The sequence below is a fragment of the Didymella exigua genome (assembly GCF_010094145.1).
Source record: "Didymella exigua CBS 183.55 unplaced genomic scaffold M421scaffold_16, whole genome shotgun sequence".
In the NCBI taxonomy this organism is placed as follows: Eukaryota; Fungi; Ascomycota; class Dothideomycetes; order Pleosporales; family Didymellaceae; genus Didymella; species Didymella exigua.
Genome location: NW_022984790.1, coordinates 686,604 through 708,334, shown reverse-complemented (window position 1 = coordinate 708,334; position 21,731 = coordinate 686,604). Strand labels below are relative to the sequence as shown.

The following is a 21,731-nucleotide window of genomic DNA, read 5'->3' as shown; positions in this document are numbered from 1 at the left end:
CACTGCGCCCTACCATCGCCGCTGCCTCGACTAGGTGACTCAGCACCACAGCTTTAACGTACAGACTACAACAGGCAACAAAGGGCGCAAAATTCGAGTAACATGTCACATGAGCGTCTACTCTAAACTCGAGATGGTACTTGACAATCACGTGAACCACGTGAATCACGTGAATCACACCAGCCCTGCCAGCCTCACGACGCAGCCGCAACGCCGCGCTCACCGCAGTACTTTGCCACTTCCTTGTCCAGCGTCTCGCGCTGCTGGTTGGCGACGTCCATGATATCGCTGGCGCCATTGATTGACTTGCAGAACTCGAACGTCTCGGACATCTGCGCAAGCACAGCGCCCAGCTGGTTTGGCAGCCACTGCATACGAACATTAGCACGTAGTCATCAGGAGTCATCAGGAGTCATCAGGAGTTATCGGGAGTCACCAGGAGTTATCGGGAGCCACAAAGGGAAGAAGGCGCTCTTACCGTGACAATCGGGCTGCCTCCCGTCGCCGTGGGGTGCGCAGTGTGCTTGAGAATGTACTCGCGCGTGAAGCACCAGTGCCGCCAGCGGAAGTCGCGCACCTGGTCCAGAGCCTGGAGGTACAGCGCCGCCGACACCGAGTCCTGTTTGGCGAACTCGCGCACGCCGCTCTCCTGCGCGCTGTCACGCACCGCTTCCAGAAACTGCCGGTGGTTGCCGGGCCGGTACTGGCGGAAATCCTTCAGGATGTCGGTCAGAGGCGTCTCTGGCATCGAAATCTGCAGCAGGTTGTCGCACATGGGGATCTGGCAGTGTCAGTCATGCAAAGTAGCAAGGCAGTGCCAGTCATGCAAAGTAGCGAGGCCGTGCCAGTCATGCAAGTAGCGAGGCCGTGCCAGTCATGCAAAGTAGCAAGAGATAGTCCAACGTACCATGCTATCGTTGGCGCCCGACTCGCCGCGGAACGACAGAGGCTCTTCGCTCACGCCCTCGTAGATGACGCCATTGGGGAACATGGACTGCGAGGTGATGCCGAAGATGAACGTGCGGAAGCTAGTGTAGCCATTCGGCTTGCTCTTCTTCCACATTGCTGTCGCGCGTTAGTCCAGCCCCATGCGCAAATCGCGAAGCACCTACTGTTCATCACAGCATTGACCTTCCTCAGAGCAGCGACCAACGTCCGCAGCCCATTGTCAAACTGCTCACGGTCCTTTGCCGAGCAGCCGTTCAGCATCTCGGCCGCGCCCTCGATAAGCGCACCAGACTCCTTGACCATCGCGATGTGCACCAAGACAAACCCTGCCTCGGACGACTCAGGATCCAGCCCGCACTCGAAAGCACGAATCAGCCTCAGATTGTCATACTCAAGCCCCTTGCTCTCATCCACCAGACGGTAGTTGAACAGCGCATAGCTCCCCGCATACTCCATGAACGGCTTGAAGCCCGCGCTACAACGACGTAGTCAGCAAGGCACCCATCAAAAGACAGAAAAAGCAGAAAGAGGGGGACTCACAGCTCAGCAACTTTGACAATAGGCAGCGCAATGCACCTCGGCAAGCTCTGGCGTCCCAGCCCGTACCCCTCCCCACGCATATGCCGCTCATGACACGGCTCGAACAAGTACCCGCTAGCCAAGAACGAGTAATCGCGATACAGCGCATTCATAACCACGCGATCCTCCTTATACGCCTCCACCGCGTCGCTGAGATCCGGCAGCTCGGCCAGCACCGCGTCGCCGAACTCGAACGTCGCCAGCAGCCCGGGCGTCCCGTCGAGCCGCTTAATAGGCATCCGCTGCAGCAGCGATTCGAGGATCGCGAACTCGGAAGGCAGAGACACGATGGGGTTCCCGCGGGGCAGGAACCCGCGCGTTGTGCTTACCATGAAGGCGGGCAGCGTGTGGTCTTCGGGTGTGGTGTCGTGCATGATGGGGAAGGAAAAGGGCTTGGGAGACGCCATCGTGGAGGTCTTCCGTGGATTCTGACGGATGTATGGGATGGGAGTGAGGGAATATGAGGGGGGTGAGGGGGGATAAGTGATGGAGAAGACCTGTCGTGGTACCAGGTGTTGAAAGAGATGGATGAAAGGACGTCGAAGACCTGAAGATGCTCAGATGGGCAAAGACTGGACAAGATGTGCTGAGAAGGGCTGTTCTGCCAAGACAAGTCTCTGTGTGTTGGGGAGAAAGAAAGACGGCCCAAACTGCGACTCCAAGCTGCTTATATCTCGAGGCCGGTTTGATTCCGGCCACGGAATTGGCCCTCACCTTCCCAAGATAAGGATACGTAATCGCTGGATCACTTGCCTCAACTGTCGCAGTACAGCCGTATACTTCCTGCACTGCCCGGCCTCGCGTTCCACACGCTTCCAGCGATGCCCATAGTGTTTGCGCGGCACACCTCGATGGCGCCAAGACCCGCGATGGTGTCGCAGCAGAGCGTCGGGTCGGTCTCCATGCGCCTGCTTGGGCAGTCTATCTATGTCTTCGAGCGATTCTGGATCGATTCGATGCTTCCAAGCATGCTGGGTTCGAGCGGCGATGTATCGTGCCTCACTGTACACTCTCTCTCATCCCTTCTCTTCACGATGATCCCCAACAGCCACGTCCCAGCACAACTTTGAAAGTCACCAACAGTGTCGGATTGCGCTCCCTCTCCACACCAAAATATTATAATATCAAGTCCAGACGACATCTGCACTCCACACCCGTCCCTCCCCCCCCCCCCCCTCAAAGACCGCGTCGTGTGATGTGATGAAGCGCGGCGTTGAGGGCGCGCTTATGAGCCAATCAGCGCGAAGCCGTTGGAAACCGAGCGCGGTGCGTTAGCGCCGCGACACCACCGTGCAGACGCGGAGCGCAGGTCCGAGGCAGGCGTGTCGCGTTACTTGCCTGTGTGTGCGATAGGCTTGATTGAGTTTCATCAGAGCTTCTATCCCTGCGTTATCGCTGGGTGCTGGGATATGTCCTAGTCCGTGGCTCGCGGTATGGCCTGCACTAATTATCAACTCTTTTTTTTTCGGTTGTCGGTCTGCTTGTGTCCTTTCGGCCTTGCCGCTGACAAACGAGTGGGGCGGCTGGAGGTCCTCACAACACTCACCCCCTCGTGCATCGACAGCCATCAAAGGCGCTTTTTAGTCGCCACTTTTACCATGAAAGTTTCGGATAATGACACATGATACCAGCAGAGGTGTGCTTCTGACTTCGATAGCATGACACCTTGTGAACGAACCGCTTTTACTGAGCGACCACAAAATTGAAACAACCATGTCGAGTGCGCACAAACCAATGCTATATCCCAAGATCACTCAGCATGTAGCCCAAGTAGTTAAAGCTCTGAAGAAGCTGGAACGCGAAGGCGAGGCCCTAGACGAGTATTACACGTCGAATCCCATCCCCCTCGTTGGGTACGTCAAACTGCACGGCACCCATGCAGACATTGTAGTCTACAACGACAACAGGATCATCCTGCAGTCGAGGAACGTATCCAACATCACTCCCACGAACGACAACTCGGGTTTCGCCGCCGCGATGGCGGACAAGACAGAGGCTATCCTCGACGTAAGAGACCAATACATCGAACGATGGAAGGCTCTCAATCCAAGCATGGTCCTGGAGCCCCAGCATCCCGTCATCATCGCAGGCCAGTGGATAGGCACCGGCATCCAGAAAGACGTGGCCGTGTCCCGCCTGTCGTGCCGCGGCAAGTGGGCGTTGGGGAAGACTGAGTAACCAAATATCAAACTCGTAGTGATATCCGTCATCAGCCCGCAGTACACTATCCGCTAGACCACAAGCCGCTTCTTATTTCGAAGCGGTCGTTGCAGGGAAAGAAACGAGGACTCAGGCATTTAATACTCAGTCCACCCGTTGGCCTTTGGCTACTGTAGACTTTGAGGAACTTACGGATGCAGCTTGCCGCGTGTTCACTTTTACTCTAGTGTGTTTCGCTGCCCTTGGCGTCGGTGTGGAGTGCAGCACCGCACCTTCCCCAACGATGCCCAAACTCGTTACTAAGCCAAGAGAGTGCATGCTGCATGCTCAGCTGTACCGAACGACGATGGATCATGTGACGCGGTATAAGTTCAGCCCTACGCGGCCAAGGCGCGCCGATCAGCCGCAGTCCGTGCATCATCAACTTTTTGGACAGCACCACGCGCAACGCACCTCGCGACTCGCCCACTCCGCCCACGATGCCGCCGCCAAAATCCAAGAAGCTCACCGCGCAGCCAATCCGAACGCGCCAATTTGCGGGTAAACCCGGCGCCGCCCCCGCCGCAGAGCAGTCCAGCTCCTCCGAGTCCGAGTCCGAGGACGAGCCCCAGCCCAAGCCGAAGCCCTTTGCAAAGCCCAAACCGGCGCCCATCGCCTCCTCGTTCCCCAGATCTGCGCCCCGGGCGAAACTCGCCGCGCGGCCGAAACCGGACATCGATGAGGACGAGTTCGAGACCGAGAGCGAAGACGGCAATGCGCAGGGCGAACGCAGCGGGTCCGGCAGCGACGAGAGCTCAAGCAATGAGGAGTCGGGCTCATCAGAAGAAGATGATGACGATGACGACGATGAGAGTAGTGCCGACGAAGCCCCACGCAAACTCGTCCGCCCCGTCTTCATAAAAAAAAGCGCGCGCACAGCCACCTCGGCGCCAGCACAAACCCCGGAGCAGATGGCAGCCGCCGACGAGGCGCGCCGCCACGAAGCGACAAAGCAGCTCGTGCAGGCGCAGGTCGAGGCGCGCCTCGCCGAGCGGGCCGCCGCGAAGAAGGACTGGGACGATGACGTCGAGGACGCAGACATCAACGCCATCGACGACGCCGACGGGCTGGACCCCGCCGCCGAGTTCCTCGCGTGGAAGCTGCGTGAACTGCACCGTATCAAGCGCGAGCGGGTGGCGATCGAGACGGCCGAGGCGGAACGCGCGGAGGTGGAGCGCCGACAGGCCCTGAGCAAGGAGGAGCGCGACGCCGAGGACGCGGCGCACATTGCGAAGCAGGCCGATGAGCGGGACGGCAGGGGGCCCGCGCAGTTTATGCAAAAGTACTTCCACAAGGGCGCCTTCTTCACCGATGAGCTCGCCGCGCTCGGCCTCGACAAGCGCAATCTCATGGGCGCCCGCTTCGAGGACCAGACGGATCGCGAGGTGCTGCCCGCGTACATGCAGATCCGCGACATGACTAAGCTGGGCAAGAAGGGCGGCACGCGCTACAAGGACATGCGCAGCGAGGACACGGGGCGCTGGGGCGACTATGGCGACGACAGGCCGAAGAGGGGGCAGGAGGAATATGGCCTCGATGAGCGGTTTCGGAGTGATGCGTACAGGGGCAGCAGAGAGGAGGGGCCCAGTGGAGCGAATGCGCGGCCGCTGGGGGAGAGGAAGAGAGGCGGCGATGAGGGCGGCAGGGAGGGCAAGAGGCCGCGCATCGACGAGCGGGCATAGCGACGCAGCGGCAGTACTCAAGAGCGAAAAACGGTTGCATTGGGCGGCGCGTGGGACGGATACGGATGCATCACAGGCGTCTTTCGACACATTGCATTTACCGTAGGCTCAGCACCACCATGGACCCTACGTTACTCACCTCCCTCGGCCTCCCTCCTGCACCGCCCACACAAGCACGGCTGCTCGAACCACGGCCACATGCGCTCAATCCTCTCCCTCCTCGGCGCGTCCTCGACATCCTGATAGCTGTCGAAGACCTCCTCGCCCTCTCCAATGTCCCTCAACGCGAAGAACCGCACCGTAGTACTCCCCCCCTCTTTCCTATACTCGACACTTGGCTCGCAACTATGATTAAACAGCGGCAAGAACGGCGTGATCTCGTCGACGAAACCCAGCTGCGGGTCGCAGCTCCCCGCCTTGTTGTTGGCGAGACGGCACCAGATGGCGTGTAACACCATAGTGTCGAAGCGCGCGTCGGCGAACACGTCGACGCCCAGCTGTCCCAGTATCTGCAGCGGCGCAGCGACTGACTCGGCGAGCGTGAAGACGTCGAGATGCCCGCAGTTGGCGAGCGGAGAGAGCCGGGCGATGAGCCCGTGGTCCAGAGGGTGCATGCACGGGCCGGCGGCGACGCAGAGCGCGAGGAAGCGGAAGAGGAGGAGGGGACGCATGGGGCTTGCGTTCTCCTGCAGGGACGCTGCGGGGCTGGAGAGCCAGGAGAAGTCCTGCCCGCAGAGGGCGCGGTGGTAAGTATCCATCGCAAGGTCGCGGCACAGAGAGGAGCAGAAGAGCGCGGAGCAGCAATCCATGTTGATTGGCGCTGTGAGGGGCGCATCGTAGCATGTCTCGCAGTGCGGGAGTGGTGGGGACTGGCTCACGGCGCTGGTCGCGGTGCGGTCGATGAGTATGCATTCGCCCTTCGTCACGGCTCGGGTTGCGAATACACCCAGCATATCTGCGACGGGCGCGAGGGTGCTGCTACCCACGCGCAGCGCGGGGGGCTGGACGTTGCGCTGCAACTCGTGATTCACGTTTTCAATCACTTCGGGGCTCCGGCTGCGATGGCGCCTCTCCATCCACGGGTAGTGCACGGTGACCACGCTTCCATCGCGTAGTCTGTCGCGCTGCTGCTGCGGTGTGCCGCTGTAGGGGGCGGCGGCCTGCTTCTTCTGCGCGAGCAGCTGTTTCAGTGCGTTGGCTTTGGTGAGTGCTAGGCGCGATAGTTGGGGGAGGTGTTTGGCTTGTGTGAGCTCGAGCCAGAACTCGAAGCACTCCCAGTGGCAGTGGCAGTCGTAGAGTGCCTGGCCCAGGACGGCGTATGCGTTGATGCGGACTTGTTCGTCTGGAACGAGCGGCTCTCCTAACCCGTTACTGGGTCCCCGGCGGTCTGGGGCTGCGTCTGCACGCTCGAAGAGCAGTTTTGCTCTGTACGCGTCGCCGACCGCAAGCTCGGGGTAGTTCAGCTGCAGGTAGTAGTCTGCCCGCTCCGTCCAGATCCCGGCATTGTAAGGATCGGCCTGGAGACGCGTGCTGCACGAGCTCGCCGCCTCAATCAACTGGCCCACAGCTTCTGGTGCCGGCGAAGGCGTCTGAACATCGTGCGTGCGGTATAGTGACGGCCTCCAGGACTCCATAGCAACAGCCTCCGGCATTTTCAAGAGCATGTAGATAACTCCTCGTTAGCATCGTTCTTGACCCCGCGATGCGTGACGTCATAGTAAGAAAGTTGTCCTGGGTGGCCTGGGAGAGGACGCTGATGCTCCGAATGCTCGATGCTTCGGTCGGGCTGTGACGATCTCATCAGACTGGAAACGACGGTCTGAACTGTGCTGTGGGTTTACTTTGAGACGCCAGCTTGAGGACGTTGGCCGCCGAATGATGGCCGAAATGTGCATTGAGCAAGGATGTCTTCACATAACGCTATGCCGACACGGATTTCGAAGCAACACATCTCAATCTCAGTATGGCTCTGATCGCGACTACCTCGCATCAAAGTCTAAATACCGGTATGCCGGGTGAGGCGTGACGGCCACCGATCGCGCTTCACTACGCCATCCGAAACCCGCCTAGTCCAGCCTCACATAGAAACCGGGACCCACTCCCGGATCACCACGGCCCTAGCACGCCCACCGATGTCATCGTCCATTCTCTGCTGGATGTCGTGAACACACCCCAATATGTCCCACTCTTACCAGGACGAGGACGAGCCAGCCGCCGTCCAGCCGCGGGTGCGTTATGAGGGCGAAGACACCAGTCCGACGACGACGAGAGAGCTCAATGGTTGGTATGCGTATCCCGTTGCGGCTGAGGTGTTTGCTGTGGTTGCTGTTGGTACGTATTCATCCGCACACATTCATTTGCATATGTTGATGTTCCAGGCGCCTTCCTCCCTGTAGTCCTTGAGCAGCTTGCGAGAGAGAATGGGCATTTCTTCTCTGACAGGTCGAAGCCTTGCGTCGAGCATGCCGGAAGTGTGCGGATGCGTGCTGAGAATGGTACGGCGGATGGCCAGAAAGAGCAGTGCATGATACGAATGCTGGGCAAGGACTTGTCGACAAGCAGTTTCTCATTGTACACCTTCTCGGCGGCTGTCCTCGTACAGGCTATTGTGCTCGTGCTGTTCAGTTCGTTTGCTGATCATGGTATGTCTTGCATATACCTATGCTCTACTCGACGTGTACTGATGTTTTGTCCAGGGCCGTACCGCAAGAAGATGCTCATGATTTGCGCCTACACTGGCTCGATCGTCAGCATGCTCTTCATCTTCATAACGCCTTCGATATACTACCTTGCCCCGATACTAGTTATTCTCGGGGTCACCAGTCTGGGCTTCTCCTTCGTCCTGTTGAATGCTTTCCTGCCATTACTAATCGCTAATCATGCTTCCGAATCGGATCTGAAGTCTCTCAACTTCGAGTCGTCTACCTCCCTGGACCAGGAGCTTGAGAGCTTCAATCCCAACGGTGACAGCGGTGGGCATCGAATGAACCCGGAGAAGCTAGCCAAAGATCTGAAACGGTCTGCGGTCATATCCAGCAAAGCTGTTGGCTACGGCTACATCGCGGCCGTCTTCGTCCAAGTTATAGCCATTGGAATCCTTTTCGGTTTCAGCAAAACTTCGTTCGGCAAGGCGCACCCAACCATCTCCATGCGTGTCATCCTCTTCGTCGCAGGGCTGTGGTGGGCGGTATTCACCATACCCACCCTCCTCTGGCTCCGGCCCCGTCCTGGCTCGCCATTACCTACAATCCAAGACCGCTCCTATGGCAAGCAGCCGACGAGGCTCAAGCGCTTCCTCCACTACCTCTCCTTCTCCCTCGGCTCATTCTGGATCACGCTCCGCCGTGCAATCCGCCTCCGTCAAACACTCCTCTTCCTCATCAGCTGGTTTCTCCTCTCCGACGCCGTCGCCACTATCTCCGGCACCGCCGTGCTCTTCGCACGCACAGAGCTGCAGATGAGTACCATAGCCATCGCGCTGCTGTCCATCACCTCGATTGGCTGCGGCATCATCGGCGCTTTCGCGTGGCCGCGCGTCGCAGCGCGCTTCGCCCTCCAGGCCAAAACAGTTCTGCTGCTGTGCGTCGCCGGCATGGAGATTATCCCTCTCTACGGTCTGCTGGGCTACGTCCCGCTGTTCCAGCGCCTGGGCTTCATTGGGCTGCAGCAAGCATGGGAGATCTACCCCATTGCCGTCATCCACGGCATCGTCATGGGCGGCATCAGCTCGTACGCGCGCTCCGTGTTCGCCCCGCTGATCCCCGAGGGACGCGAGGCGGCGTTCTTCGCACTCTACGCCGTCACAGATAAGGGGAGCAGTGCGTTTGGCCCCGCGCTGGTGGGTTACATTGTCGATCGCGCTGGGAGCATTCGTCCGGCGTTTTTGTTCTTGGCCGTCTTGGTCGTGCTGCCTGCGCCGTTGCTGTGGGTCTTGGATGTGGAGAAGGGAAGGGAGGATGCGAGGTCCATGGCGGATCATGAGGTTGTGGGGAGAGGGAGCTATGAGAGGGTTGGGCTAGGTGTGGAGTAGTATCTTTGTTCAGAGGGATGGAGAACTACGGGATGACGCTACGACATTATGATCAATCAAATAAAATAAGAGCATATCTGCAAGAGAGAGACTTGTGTCAGTTGGGGCTTGACAAACTTGGACTATGTGGTTCCGCGCATGGCCCACTTCTGATTGAGGCCTGGGATGGGGAAGTCTCCGGGCTGGGGCACCCACTTGCTTCGTTTGTAGACAAGCGTCTGTTCTGACTGGCGGGGATACGTTCAGTTGATCTCTTTGCTACTGAAGTCGATTCCTGGGTAGGAGACGCGGTCGTTATACGCGAAATCCTAGATCTTGTTGCGGAGCTCGGCTGGTAAGCGGAGTAGTAACAACTGCAGAGAGTTTTGCGATGTGCTGGTTCCACGTCAGCAATTTGCGATGCTCGAGGTACTCGGCGCAAGCTGGGAGATATCCACAGATCTACGGCAGTCTTTGATGTAGAGCTGTCGTGGCCGGACCCTCCATCAGCATTGGCTTTTTTGGTGGTTCTGCGCTAGTGAACTCAGCACAGCTCTGCTCAGAAAGCTTGTATGCTTCGCAATTTTACTGGGTTTACTTCGATAACACGTCGTCGGCACTGGCTCGTATCTTGTGCTGGAGGGCCTTCTGGGGCCAGAGATTTTCAAGACCTTTGGACGCAGCGAGGTTTGTTATGCGTTGCGCTTTCACGTATCTCCGTTGTATCGCCTCGAAGTCCTCCTAGCTGTAAAGTCTAGAAGCATTCCACGAACTTCCTAAGTGTGTCTTTAATTCCCTTGCATTTTCTAAGCAACATGATGAGGTTTCGTGGACTGGACGGGCTTGATGTTCTTCTCTGATGCGCAACGTAAGATGATATTCAGCATGTATACACACTACCCCATATAAACGCTAAACCATGTCTGCATAATCAATGTAACAACGTGGCTCACATCACATGATATCATATTGTAGCAGGCACTGCCCGGTGGGCAAGTGCACTTACCTGAGAGCTGAGAGCTTGTGTAACAACACACAACACGACAACAGATAGCAATACAACTGTTGTCGCAGCAGATATCATGCGTATTTACCAGCCAATTCAGGGGTGCTAAAGTATGTACATTTTGCCTCCTTTTTGGCTGCAGCAATTGTTGATCACAGTCTCTGACCGACACTGCTCGCGCAGTTACAATCAATGACCTCGCTGAGCGCTACTGCCTTACCGTGCCATGCAACGGTGGGCACGCCACGAGAACGACAACCCCACGACCAGCATACGCCACGGATCAGAAACTTCTTAGTCTTCAGGCAAAGACTCTTTCGTCTTTGGCATATGTTCCTGCAGTAGCCGTTCGTTCTCAGCCTTCCAGTCCGGAAACAGAAGGCCTATGTCCTGCCCCAGCAACACCGCTCTCATACTGGCTGCCAAATCCTTGCGCAATTTCTCCTGAAATACCTCATCTTCGCGGCGCTCGAGGTATGGGTCCTCCCTCCATCTCCTGTCCTTAGGATGATATGGGGGAGGCTCACACCATTTCTGCTTGTTTCCCTCAAAGAGATGGATATGAGTAACTTCGGGCTGGAGATGATGTTGCTGGAACGCGCGCAAAAACATAGGGAGCCAGTTTCTTTCTTCGTTCCATGAAGGGCCCTCCATTCGGCTGCCGTGAGACACAGTGCCATTGGGCTTGCCGTTGCTGTCGTATTTCCAGGTCATGCGTGTGCCGGAGTAGTTCTCGTCATCCTCGACCCCACGGCCAATCAGCAGCATGAGACCCTGGAGGCTTTCAAACTTCTTGATCACGTTCGAGCATCTTGCTGGACTCCAGATACGGTTGTGATGCTTGATGCCGAGCCCTAGTTGGACGACGAGGAAGCGCATGCGTCGCACGCTGTGTTGCTGCGAAGACGACAGTATGTACAGATCGATGCTGCTGTCGACCTTGAAGGTGGCAGATGCATAGAGAGTGTCCATGGCCTCGGTCCAGAACTGTTTGCTTACAATCGGCCAGAAGAAGGGTGTCCTCGTGCCGGCTCTTCTGGCATTTGCACAGCATTCAGTCATCTTCGTCGAGGAATTTGTAACCTGCTCAGGCTGCTGGCAGAGACAGTATTTGAAGGCATAGTGCCCTGAGGGCTTCATTTTCTGGTCGACACATGCTGGCTCAGCGTGTAAGACCAAAGATCCGTATGCGTGACTCCAGATTCGCTCGCGCAGATTCTGAGGTAGCTGAAGTAGAGGCGACTTTTGGTCTGTGATCGTAATCATCACTGCTTTAATTGAAGTAAGGAAGCATTCGGAGATTGATTCTAGAAGATTGGATTTAATCTTGTAATCATGTTGCTGCCTGGGGGCGATCTACCTGTGGACGCCTGAACCAAGACTAGACGTGATACCCAAGTCATTAGTGCACGGAACAGTGTAAGTCTGGAGAGGCTGTGCTGTCATTGTTGCTTGCATCCCCTTTCCAGAAAATATTTTCGGGATGTTCCGAATGGAGTTGTAGCCCATTGCGATGACCGGCCTTGAGGTGGAGCCGGATGTCGCGACCCGCGTGCGAGACCCGCCGAAACATTTCGAGAACCCCAGTTTTCCCCATCACTATTCACGATGGTAAGGCTGCCAAGGGTGATAATCAAATAAGGCAGTATTGAAAGACTTCTCCAGCGAAGCGGCCTGGGCTGCATCTGGCTGCCAGCCCATACTCGACTCTTCACGATTGATGTGTGTCGTGACAAGTTTTGGATCCAATTTGCGGTGCTGAAAAGATCGTACGGCAAAGGGCACGATTGGGTCCCGCCAGCGCACACCGTGCACGATGTCGATGTTGGAGGATAGGTATGGGTCAAACTGACCCTCGGTCAGCACCAATGTAAGACCGTTGAAGTCATCAGTATGCCCACAAACGGGGATGATAAGGCAGGCTTCCACTCCACCGCCTCGACCCAGTCTCCCACTTCAATCTCAATCTCAAGATGGCGAATTTGAGTAAGGTGCGGACTACCTGACAGGAGGAGGTCGCCGAGTGCGCTAGGAGAAAGGCACACGGGTGTCATAGTCGTCCAGAACACTGGTTGGACTTCCCACCAGAGCTGTTTACTCGCCGGAGGGGGCTCAGAAGTAGCCTATCATGATAGTGGCTGCGAAAGATACAGACGCCTGCAGAGCCCCCTCGGATAGAGACTCGATACTCAAACTTGTATCTGGAGTGGTCGTCCGGACAGTCCACATAAACGAATTGATTGCCAACAGCGTAGCCTAGGACTTTCTGCGCATTCCTGGTGGGAGTCGAAGTAGAGGTGACTGGGTAGCATTCAGTGTCGTGCTAAAGCCAATGTTAGTAACTACAATCAATCTCACGTTCGGCCGCACTTACATGTTGTTGAGGGCTGTGTTTTGCAGCCCTGAGCAAAAGACATGACTATGCACTGCAGACAGCTGAGGCTTATCTCTAAACGCGTCTGGCGCTTACTTGCAGAGGTGATTGATGGCTGCTTCGCCATGCTGCGCTTTTTCGGTGCCATGGCGAGGTTCCAGCTGATGGCGCTGAGTTGCTGCCTCCGCAACTCTCAGATCAGCGACAGGCGCATGCAACAGCGAATTCACCGAAGGTAAATTTCCCCCAAAGGTAATGCTACCAGAGCGCTCGCATGACCCTTTCTTGTGAGTCATATCAATATGCGAAAATGACGTGGACGAGATGCAGTTGAGAGGGGGTGCAAGATGAGGAGGTTGAGGCCGCCCGTACCTACAAGAAACAGCCTACCTTGCTACCTACATGGCCTGAAATAATAATGAGGCAGTGAAGAGCAGCAGCATTTGCGCCCAGCCATCGCTCGCCAATCCTCGTAGCATCAATAGGAGGAGCCGGCGAGCGTGATCGAGAGGCCGCCCCTCAATATGCTGGCACTTTCCACCCTCGAGGCCCGAAGTTGCTTTGCACCGATCCCAACCACGCCCATCGAAAACCGACCGTTGAAACAGCACCACTGGAAAGGTACATTCGACCAGTCTAGACATGTCGTCATCATCTCCTTCATCTCTCGATGCATGTTCTTCATTCACGCTCAGGGTCTTCCTCGCAGGAAATTAGCTCGCCGAACGCTTCCAGGCTTGTTCTTGATCAGGCCACCAAGTCAAGCCAAGAATCGCGGGCCCTCTCGAGATCATTGATTTCAGATGATCGTGCCCTGTGACAACAGAACGCAGGACTCGGGATTCGGTGGGATCCAGACGGAGCACGCGGAGCTCATGGTTGGAAGGAGCGCCGCGCACAAGTGCGAGTCCCACTCGCACAAAGGCCCGAAGGCCTGGATTTGTCGCCGCGCGAGGGCAAGTGAAAGCGAGGTTCTGCGAGATCGAGCCCTGGAGGTTCCCTACGATCTGCCCAATCAACATCATTTGTCCTCGAATAATTATTGAGCAATTATAGGTTCTGTTTCTCATCACGAATAGCTGGGAAAAGAAGTGGATAATGTCTGCTTTTGTTCAAGACCTGGTGGCTGCCCAGGGCAACCCCGGATATTCTCATTGTGTCGCTGACTGCAGTCTAGCTAGTCGCGGCTGATCCCTTGAGGGGCTATCTAGTTCTCCTTTTCCATGAAAGCCCACCTAGTCGGTGGGCCTGTTCCGAGCTGGAGGCTGCTCATATCTAGGGGTACAGGAACGCCAATAATGCTGATGTAAAACAGGTCGGTGACGTAAATCCGCCGACGATATGCACGCTAAAACGCTGACAAAGATGTTGCGGAGCAAAACGATAATTGACGCATCCCTGTATGTGACCGTGGAAAGATTCTGTACAGTGAATGCAGTCCTCAACGGAAGACCGGCTGCTGAGGGACGGGGAGTTGGTTGAACTGGTGCTGCTCGGGCCACGCGCTGTGGTCCATGTACGGCAGGGGACCAGCTCGACGGTCAGTCATTGGACGACCGAGAGGGTGGTAGTGCATCTGGTCGTAGGAGATGTTGCGAGCAGGGTTCTGAATAGAAGCCTGTGGCGGAGGCACTAGCAGGGTGTGTACGCCGCGGACCGGACGGTACGGTGACTGTCGCTGGTTCAAGAAGTAAGAGGGAGACAATTGTCGTGGTGCAGCGGGGAAAGAGGCACTAGTCGGAGATGAGTTATTCGAGTGCCCGAAGGGACTGATCTGGCGAGAGCGATCCGCGGTAGGTGTGTGGTGCGTAGAGAAGGGAGTCGTAGCCGAGGAGGTTGGTGTACTGACTGGCTGCTGCCACTGGACCGGCGGTGGATACACCATGGCCATGGAACGGTTGCCAGAGGCCGGCAAAGGCAGATCTGACCAGCTCCTGACCTGAGTAGCAGGCATGTGCTGTTGCTGTGGAAGTGGAATAGCAAGGCTTGGCAGGGGGGGCAATCTGTTGACCGATGGCGGTGGCTCGAACGACTTGTTGATGGGCGTTTGCAATGTCGATACAAGTGGAGCATTAGCGTAAGGTCCAGGTGCGAATCCATGGGCCTGTCTTTTCATTGGCGGTTCAGCGCTGTGATCAGTGCTTCGCTTGCGTTGCACAATGGGTCCTAGAGGAGGAAGAGATCCAATAGGCGAAACCTGTGCAGATGTTGCCTGGGGCTGCAGAAGGGGGGTGTTGTTGGAGAATGCCAAGTGACTGGGCGAGTACATGGTGGTTGGCGGAGAAGTCTGCAGATTCGTGGGAGATGGAATGAAGTTCTGTGGAACCGCGAGCGAGGGCGTGGGTGGGCTAATCTTGCCAGCCGCAGGGGCCTTCGAAGCTCGATCGTAGAAGGTGCCGAACTTGCCAAGAACCTTGTGCCACTCTTCCCATTTCTCTTTCGATGTGTACAGGCTGTACCGCATGTTGCTCAGGAACTCAACCTCCATGATGTGGACCTCTTGAACCGAAATACCAGACACCTCCGCCCAGGTCTTGTTAGTGTATGTGTTGTCATCGAGAAACTTGTTGCCGAGCATCAATGCAACGGTCAAAAGTCGATACTCGCTACCAGGCTTGCCCTTGACGCTAGGGTTGGTCTGCTTCAACTTCCACACGAACAGGAGGGCCAGGAGGATGACATTCTGAGCGACCTGCGTCGTGGTCAAAATAGTTGCTACCCATTTGCGGAATCCGCTGGTCGGTATCGCGTCCGGTACGAGGGGCTGTGTCTGGTGCGGGGACAATTTGGGATCTGTGACCTGGTTCAGGACCTTGGAGCTTTCGAACCAAAAAAGGCACGTTATCTGTGCCGATTAGTATTACTCCATCGTCTCGGACCGCTGCTGCACTCACCTCGGCTGCTAATTGGGGCAGTCCCTCCTGCGGTGTGCTGATGGTCGAGGGGATTCGGAGGTTGGGTGATATCGACCACTTTTTGCGCGGTGTCTGGGCGACTTCTTGTGGTCGTTGCTGCAATTGTCTCTGTGTGGTGGGGCTTATCGTGGCTGTTGCTGACCTAGAGTTGCCGATCGCAGGTAGTTGGTAGCCAAACTGCTGACCGACACCTTGGTTCGGCGGTAATGATACAACCTTGATTGCTGAAGTTGTTGACTCAGGAGGGGTCAAGGGCCGCCTGGACGCTGACAGCTCATAGCCATTTGATATGCGAGGTATGGGAAGCTGCATCTGAACGGTACTCGAGTCGAACTTGGTGGTGGGTCGAGCTGCGGATGAGAAGTGGAAGTTGAAGGAAGGCTCCCGGGGGAGGGCGTGAGGCATCGAACGGGGTAGCTGTAGCTCGAGCATGTGGACGATGAAGGTGAGGTGGTTCGACCAACGGTGAAGGCGAGATGAAGGTGAGGTGGTGGCGACGTTACGGTGAACGGGCAAGCATGGAGGAGGCAGCTGTGCTTAGTATAGCGCCGTATGGGTGTTTGCAAATAGACGACACTATGGGGCCTTCACGACACGGGCGTGACAAGGGAAGTGGTGATCCGGCAGGTGGTCTTGTGTCAAGCAAGGACGCTGTTGACAACGAGTCGTTGTAACTTGTAAGAAATATGCGAGTCCGCTGGGCCTATCAATGCAACCTTGTTTCCGGGTGGGCCACGGTTGCGAGCGTCGGTGTTTTGTGTCCTTGGTTCGCAGGCGCGAGGTGCTAAGGTGAGGCAAAGGGAGTGCAGGGCACGATAAAGAAGATGCAACAGGTCAGTAGTGGGCGGGTGAGAGGCTTTGGGACCGCTTGGGTATAGTGGTATTGACTATAGTCAGGGAGGCGGATTGTCGGTGGCCCGCTCGCAGCTGCTGCGCAGACATGGCTTTTGGGGCCGTTGGATTGATACATAATTCCTGTGAAGTCGGAAAGACCCAGGCAAGCCCCAAGAGCTGATCCAGAAGGAGAAACAGCTCTGACATCAACCGCGCCTGCTCGCTAGCGTCCCTAGCCAGCTAGCGCGCTCGGCCGCACAAAGCGAGCCAGAGCAGCGGACCGGGGGGCAACACGAACGAACGCGACGCCAAGGGTACCGGGTTAATTATGGGACAAAGCCTCAGCGCTGCATCAGCGATGATGAGCGGTGCACAGATGCCTGTCCGCGTCGTGACCGGCGGAGCGAGGAGGCCCTCAGCGCTCTGGGAGCAGGGAAGCATGCCAGCGGCGAGTGGGGTGGAACAAGGGTTGTCGCCGTCGTGTGCAGCAGCTTGATCACAAATTCACAATCGTCCTGTCTTTGGCTGCGCGTGTTGTGTTGCAAGCAGCGCTCAGACGACTCGGTGCTGCAGGACAAACCCGGCTGCGACTGCTGCGCTGAGTGGCAGGCCGTGTTTGAACCACCCGGTCAAGAGTCAAGCCGCAAGATCGTCACAGTTCTGTTGCCGTCGACTCCCGTCACGCTTGGACGGCACGAAGTCTGACTCTCCAGAACGCGGTTTCGCACGCTAAAGCATGGTGTGAAGAAGCAGCGAGCTTGTTCGACCTCGTCAAGCGGCTCGGTGCTGGCGCAGAGGCTTGCGTTTGCTGTGGCCCATGGACCACGACTGGCTGGTCAGGTCGAGTCTGCTGTGGAGGCTGCAAGCGCTGTAAGTCAGGCCAGCCAGGTCAAGTGCTCGCCGTCGCCGTGTCCGTCATGGGATTTGATTATTCACACGGCCGGCGACCGCCATCTGACCCACAGTGCGTCTCCGTCGCATCGCTTTGGGAGAGTCACGGCCTCGTGTCGCCGTGCTATGCCCAGAACGTCACCTCACTCCAAGTCTGCGCCGCCGTCCGGTCCCCAGCCTCAGCGAGCACCGCGGCGTCCTATTGGTGCTCAGGAGGCGTCGTGCGCGTCGCTTTATTAGACACCACCCGGTCCACTGTGCAGAGCGACTCCTCACAGCCGTCCTTCGTCTGCCACTATCCGTGGCACACCATCATGACCAGGCAGAAACAATAGCGCTGGCGGGCCTCATCAATTCTCTGCACGCCAGTAGGCTTGTCCCCCGGAGCCTGCGGTGCCATCCAAATCCATACGACGGCTCCTGTGAAGTGAAGATTGCGAGATCCCTTACGCATGCATCACGGGCTGCTGCATTGCCCACCCTAGCCACGCCCACCCTAGCCACGCCCACTCGACCATAGACTTTGCCAGCGTGCAGCAGGTGTAGATGCAGCATCAAGTCCCCGTAAGCGGCTGAGGAGCCACTGGGGCTTGGCCGGATGCAGCCGTTGTCCTATAACTCGGACAGCGTCGTGCAGCTTTGCAGCCGCGCAGCGCTGTCGACAAGCCGTAGCCATCACCCGCTTTCTAGACACCGCAAAGGGTCGGTGCTGCGTCCATCGATGGCTGTCAGACACCTGCCCCCATGCCGTGTTTGACTTCTACACCACTCTGGAGTACTCGCCCTGCTGCACGTTTTTCACAGTCGTCCCTAAGACGCCGCCGAACACCTCGACGCTTTGGCGGCTTTGCCCTCCGCGAATCTGCGGTGCGGCCGCCTTTGGTATCAGAAGCAGCGATACGAGCGTCGAGCCGCCAAACCGCCATGGCTCGCTTGTCCACCCCGGCAAGATTGCCGTCTTACATTGCCTAACCCCTCCCTAATTCCGCGCCCGAACCCTGTTCAACGCGAACTTTGCAAGCTGATGAAGGTTTGGGCGGAGTGCTGATCTTGCAATCCTCTCTTGCAAATTGTGCTGCGTCGTGTGAGCGCCCAATCAGCGGATGCACACCAGCTTGCACCACTGGGTCGTGCTGCTTTCGGCTAATCGCACGTCTGCCTTCATAGGCTGTGGTCCGGCGCTAGAGACATTCTATAAGACCAGATCAGAGATTATGTGGTTCCAAGTTGAAGCAATCTGCACCGCACGACCGCCTTCTTAACGCCCCTGGCGAAACACGTATGGACGGCACCGTGTTGCTTGCCCTTCTCTCCGCTCTGCTACCGTCGCTTCTGGGCTTCCTGTGTGCGTGAATGCCTCCAAGACTGGCGGCACGACGCATCCACTACTCACGCGCCAGCCTGGAGCCATTCACGGCTTCAAACGTAATCAGATGCCCCGAGCAGTGTGCTGTGCAAATCGCAGGCAGCTGTTCGCGGTGCGAGACTCTATCCCTGCACTAGCAACATCATCGTGAAGCGTCAATGCTTTTCGAACACGCGGTGCTTGGCCGGCAAACGTTCTGGTTAGTGATGGACAACGCCTCTGGTGAGGCCAGCAGCGCTAAATGTGCGACCGTGACGGGGATTGCAGTGGGAGGCGCGACGCAAGGGAGACACACCATCCTGGAAATGAAAAAATTGACCATCCGTGTCCTGCTGCCGCCCGTGATCCTGCTTGACGTGACTTGTCGTTGGCATGGTGGAGCAAAAGGCGAGACGTCTTGTCATCATCCTAACAAACAGCAGGGGTTTTGCGCTTCGCCCTCGGCGTACCACGTAAGCAGTCCTGCATTTCTCCAGCGCCGTGAAAGACCGGCAATATACCTGCCCGACACGGCTAGCTGCCTCCCACTTCAATGAAGGGCTGATCACATCAGGCTGATAGCATGCTCGGCTATCTGTGCATGTTTTGGCATGGTATCCAAACCTCACATCACGTCTGCAGCCCTCAGCTCGACGTAATCATCCCCAGCACACCTGCACGACTTCTACAGTGGATCGTGATACGACTTGATAATGCCGTAAAGATGGCCTCGCCAGGGAGCTAATTTGGTAGGCGTCCACCCTTTGACACGCACCTGCCGCATGCAACGAATATTGCGAGAGCGATCCCGCAGACTCCGACCGGATTGTGGAGATGACGAGCTGGCTCGGATGCAGAGGTACGAAAGTAGTTTTCATCAAGATTAGTGGGGGCGTGATACGGATGGCACTCGGCATCTCTTGCTATACGAGTCGTTGCCCAGCCGCCCTGGAGAAGCGTTGGGTGCAACCCGTCTAGCTGAGTTTGGAACCATTATTAGCTCCTACCTGTAGCTCTTCCATGGCGCGCTGAGACATACCGCGCTTCGACGCGTCCTCACACCACGATCTATCCTGGAGCAAGCCGGCCTCATGCCTCCAACAGTCGTCTTTGCCGAGGACTACTCGCCTAGCGCAATCTACTCGCGTGCAACAGGCGGCCTCCTTTTGCTTTATTGACCTGTAGCGCACCAGGCAACGGACCCTGAATGGCCATCGACACTGCATCGATGCAAGCCTCTTGACGGGACATCCACATTTTGGACGCGTTTCGCCTCTTCGTGTCGATCTGCCAATTGCACCCAGATTAATGCTATTACCGATTACGACTTCATCACGGCATCATTTGCAATTGCGATACGCTTCAGCCTGTCATCCGGAACACGACAACAACATCATCCGGCTTTGACGGAGTGTGTTCCACACCCAGTTAGGCGGCAAGGAACTCCCCAGACCTTCGGCAAGTGCATCACCCTGGAGGTATGCAACGAAAGAATGCTCAACTGCAATTCCTCTGCATGCGTGAAGGCTGTACCTCGGAATTTGGCAAACGTTTTCCCTCGCCAAACCGCAGTTTTCGGGTTTAAGTTTAGCTTCTTTACACAGCGTCTATGAGTCCTTTCACTTTCATGCCTCGCGCCCCGCCCGGGCTAGGAAAAGCAGGTAAGACGACTAACTTTCGACCAATCGATAGGCGCAGTCTAGCCCCTGCTCACTCCTCGTCTTCCAGGACCTCCGACCCGACTTCAGGGCATCCCATCACCGGTCTTATGGAATGTTGCTGTGCCCCAGGTCCCTTAACTTTTCCGGACGGCGTGTACCGCCACTGTGTCATGATCCTTACGGATGCAGCCACTTGGGCAGTCTCTTGTATCTGGCCGAGCCACGGCATGATGATGAGACCATTCCGTGGAGGCACAGTTGAAGGTTCAAAACCTGGTCAGCTTTGTGGGTGCATTGACGCTCAAATGCAGCACGGCGCTAGTACCCTTTCACCACTTGGTAGTGCACATCTGCCCTCGAGTGAAGGTGCGGTCTGGGTGCATGCTCCAGAACTGGCAACTCTAAACGGAGACAGCGTTGAATACCTCCACGACTAGTCTGCAGCAGTGGTAGCAGCGCCACACCTCGCAGCAAGCACCAACACCGACAGGTCGCAGTCACGCCTTGATTCATTGAGCGACAAGCAAGACAGATGCCCAAGGCGGGCTGCAAATTGCCCCTTCTGGCTGTCCACCGTCAAGCGCCTTTCTTCGGTCATCGGTCACAAAGCTCTGGCCACGCATCTTTGAAGAACGAACGCCAACATTTCAACTTGCCTCGCCTTTCAAGAGCAAGACGCCCCGCCAGCTGCAGGACACCCCGTGTCACATCCAGGAATGGCAGCGATGTTCCCGCCTGCCTGCACCTGTCGAGAAGACATGCTGCACGCAGCCACACCGTGCTGACATCCTCGATCAGACTACCAGATCAATAAGGCACACCATGTCCCACCAGTACCTTCATTATCTTAAGCCATTATCCCGCCAAGCCCAGGGAACGTCTGCGAGGACATAGCTTCTCAAGAACCTCGGCCCGTAGTTACATGCTCTTTCATGTGCCACCACCCGGACTGTATCCACTGCGGACGTACCTCGTGTGCGCTGTCATTCACCGGCTATTACCGCTTCTGTCTACCTCAACCCCAGGCACAATGAGGTAGTGTACACCACCACACATTGCAATGTGCCTACGCCTAGCGACATTCCCGGCAATCGATGTCGCAAGCTATCAGTTCAACTGCGTCTCGTCAGCACAGGTCTCCTCGGCGCTATCGCAATGAAGAGCCCTACAGTGGCCGTTTCCGGGTATCACAAGCTGCGAGACGAGGCTGTTAGATTCAGATTGGCACCACATTCCATCACATCGCACACAGCGCACTCGCAACTCAAAAGGAGAGCACCAACTGTTC

The 21,731-nt window shown here is 56.8% G+C and overlaps 9 protein-coding genes across 9 annotated transcripts; 4 read left to right on the top strand and 5 right to left on the bottom strand.

Moving 5' to 3' along the window:
- Positions 1–7: 7 nt before the first annotated feature.
- M421DRAFT_175493 (IDO-domain-containing protein) lies at positions 8–2,193 on the bottom strand. Its single transcript, XM_033587828.1, has 5 exons — positions 1,489–2,193; positions 1,113–1,423; positions 908–1,065; positions 479–781; positions 8–368 (listed from the first exon to the last, which is right to left on the bottom strand). The coding sequence occupies exons 1-5, from the start codon at positions 1,932–1,934 to the stop codon at positions 195–197; spliced, it is 1,392 nt and encodes a 463-aa protein (XP_033448043.1). The 5' UTR covers positions 1,935–2,193; the 3' UTR covers positions 8–194.
- Positions 2,194–3,240: 1,047 nt separating this feature from the next.
- M421DRAFT_6042 (uncharacterized protein) lies at positions 3,241–3,705 on the top strand (the record flags this gene model as incomplete). Its single annotated transcript, XM_033595789.1, has 1 exon — positions 3,241–3,705. One exon carries the CDS (start codon positions 3,241–3,243, stop codon positions 3,703–3,705), a length of 465 nt encoding a protein of 154 aa, XP_033448042.1.
- Positions 3,706–4,166: 461 nt separating this feature from the next.
- Positions 4,167–5,408, top strand: M421DRAFT_64786 (uncharacterized protein; the record flags this gene model as incomplete). The annotated part of the gene is made up of 1 exon (XM_033596195.1): positions 4,167–5,408. The coding sequence occupies one exon, from the start codon at positions 4,167–4,169 to the stop codon at positions 5,406–5,408; it is 1,242 nt and encodes a 413-aa protein (XP_033448041.1).
- A 131-nt stretch (positions 5,409–5,539) lies between these two features.
- M421DRAFT_101699 (uncharacterized protein) lies at positions 5,540–7,060 on the bottom strand (the record flags this gene model as incomplete). Its single annotated transcript, XM_033586670.1, has 1 exon — positions 5,540–7,060. One exon carries the CDS (start codon positions 7,058–7,060, stop codon positions 5,540–5,542), a length of 1,521 nt encoding a protein of 506 aa, XP_033448040.1.
- A 478-nt stretch (positions 7,061–7,538) lies between these two features.
- On the top strand, positions 7,539–9,526 carry M421DRAFT_421627 (autophagy-related protein 22-1). Its single transcript, XM_033592897.1, has 3 exons — positions 7,539–7,739; positions 7,787–8,050; positions 8,105–9,526. The coding sequence occupies exons 1-3, from the start codon at positions 7,586–7,588 to the stop codon at positions 9,436–9,438; spliced, it is 1,752 nt and encodes a 583-aa protein (XP_033448039.1). The 5' UTR covers positions 7,539–7,585; the 3' UTR covers positions 9,439–9,526.
- A 752-nt stretch (positions 9,527–10,278) lies between these two features.
- Positions 10,279–11,813, bottom strand: M421DRAFT_175466 (uncharacterized protein). Its single transcript, XM_033587827.1, has one exon. It carries the CDS (start codon positions 11,687–11,689, stop codon positions 10,718–10,720), a length of 972 nt encoding a protein of 323 aa, XP_033448038.1. The 5' UTR covers positions 11,690–11,813; the 3' UTR covers positions 10,279–10,717.
- A 209-nt stretch (positions 11,814–12,022) lies between these two features.
- On the bottom strand, positions 12,023–13,093 carry M421DRAFT_93142 (uncharacterized protein; the record flags this gene model as incomplete). Its single annotated transcript, XM_033598090.1, has 5 exons — positions 12,023–12,271; positions 12,325–12,546; positions 12,579–12,746; positions 12,798–12,825; positions 12,894–13,093. 5 exons carry the CDS (start codon positions 13,091–13,093, stop codon positions 12,023–12,025), a joined length of 867 nt encoding a protein of 288 aa, XP_033448037.1.
- Positions 13,094–14,238: 1,145 nt separating this feature from the next.
- On the bottom strand, positions 14,239–16,117 carry M421DRAFT_64496 (uncharacterized protein; the record flags this gene model as incomplete). Its single annotated transcript, XM_033596168.1, has 2 exons — positions 14,239–15,642; positions 15,692–16,117. 2 exons carry the CDS (start codon positions 16,115–16,117, stop codon positions 14,239–14,241), a joined length of 1,830 nt encoding a protein of 609 aa, XP_033448036.1.
- Positions 16,118–20,330: 4,213 nt separating this feature from the next.
- On the top strand, positions 20,331–20,962 carry M421DRAFT_421624 (uncharacterized protein). The gene has a single exon (XM_033592896.1). It carries the CDS (start codon positions 20,410–20,412, stop codon positions 20,878–20,880), a length of 471 nt encoding a protein of 156 aa, XP_033448035.1. The 5' UTR covers positions 20,331–20,409; the 3' UTR covers positions 20,881–20,962.
- Positions 20,963–21,731: the final 769 nt, after the last annotated feature.

Excerpts from the sequence above, each read along its gene's own strand:
- M421DRAFT_175493 (XM_033587828.1), bottom strand. The coding sequence starts at position 1,934 with ATGGCGTCTCCCAAGCCCTTTTCCTTCCCCATCATGCACGACACCACA. Across the intron at positions 1,424-1,488 it reads ATTGTCAAAGTTGCTGAGCT|CGCGGGCTTCAAGCCGTTCA; the intron begins GTGAGTCCCCCT and ends ACGTCGTTGTAG. Across the intron at positions 369-478 it reads GAGGCAGCCCGATTGTCACG|TGGCTGCCAAACCAGCTGGG; the intron begins GTAAGAGCGCCT and ends GTTCGTATGCAG.
- M421DRAFT_421627 (XM_033592897.1), top strand. The coding sequence starts at position 7,586 with ATGTCCCACTCTTACCAGGACGAGGACGAGCCAGCCGCCGTCCAGCCG. Across the intron at positions 7,740-7,786 it reads GTTTGCTGTGGTTGCTGTTG|GCGCCTTCCTCCCTGTAGTC; the intron begins GTACGTATTCAT and ends TTGATGTTCCAG. Across the intron at positions 8,051-8,104 it reads CAGTTCGTTTGCTGATCATG|GGCCGTACCGCAAGAAGATG; the intron begins GTATGTCTTGCA and ends TGTTTTGTCCAG.
- M421DRAFT_175466 (XM_033587827.1), bottom strand. The coding sequence starts at position 11,689 with ATGATTACGATCACAGACCAAAAGTCGCCTCTACTTCAGCTACCTCAG.
- M421DRAFT_421624 (XM_033592896.1), top strand. The coding sequence starts at position 20,410 with ATGCCTCGCGCCCCGCCCGGGCTAGGAAAAGCAGGTAAGACGACTAAC.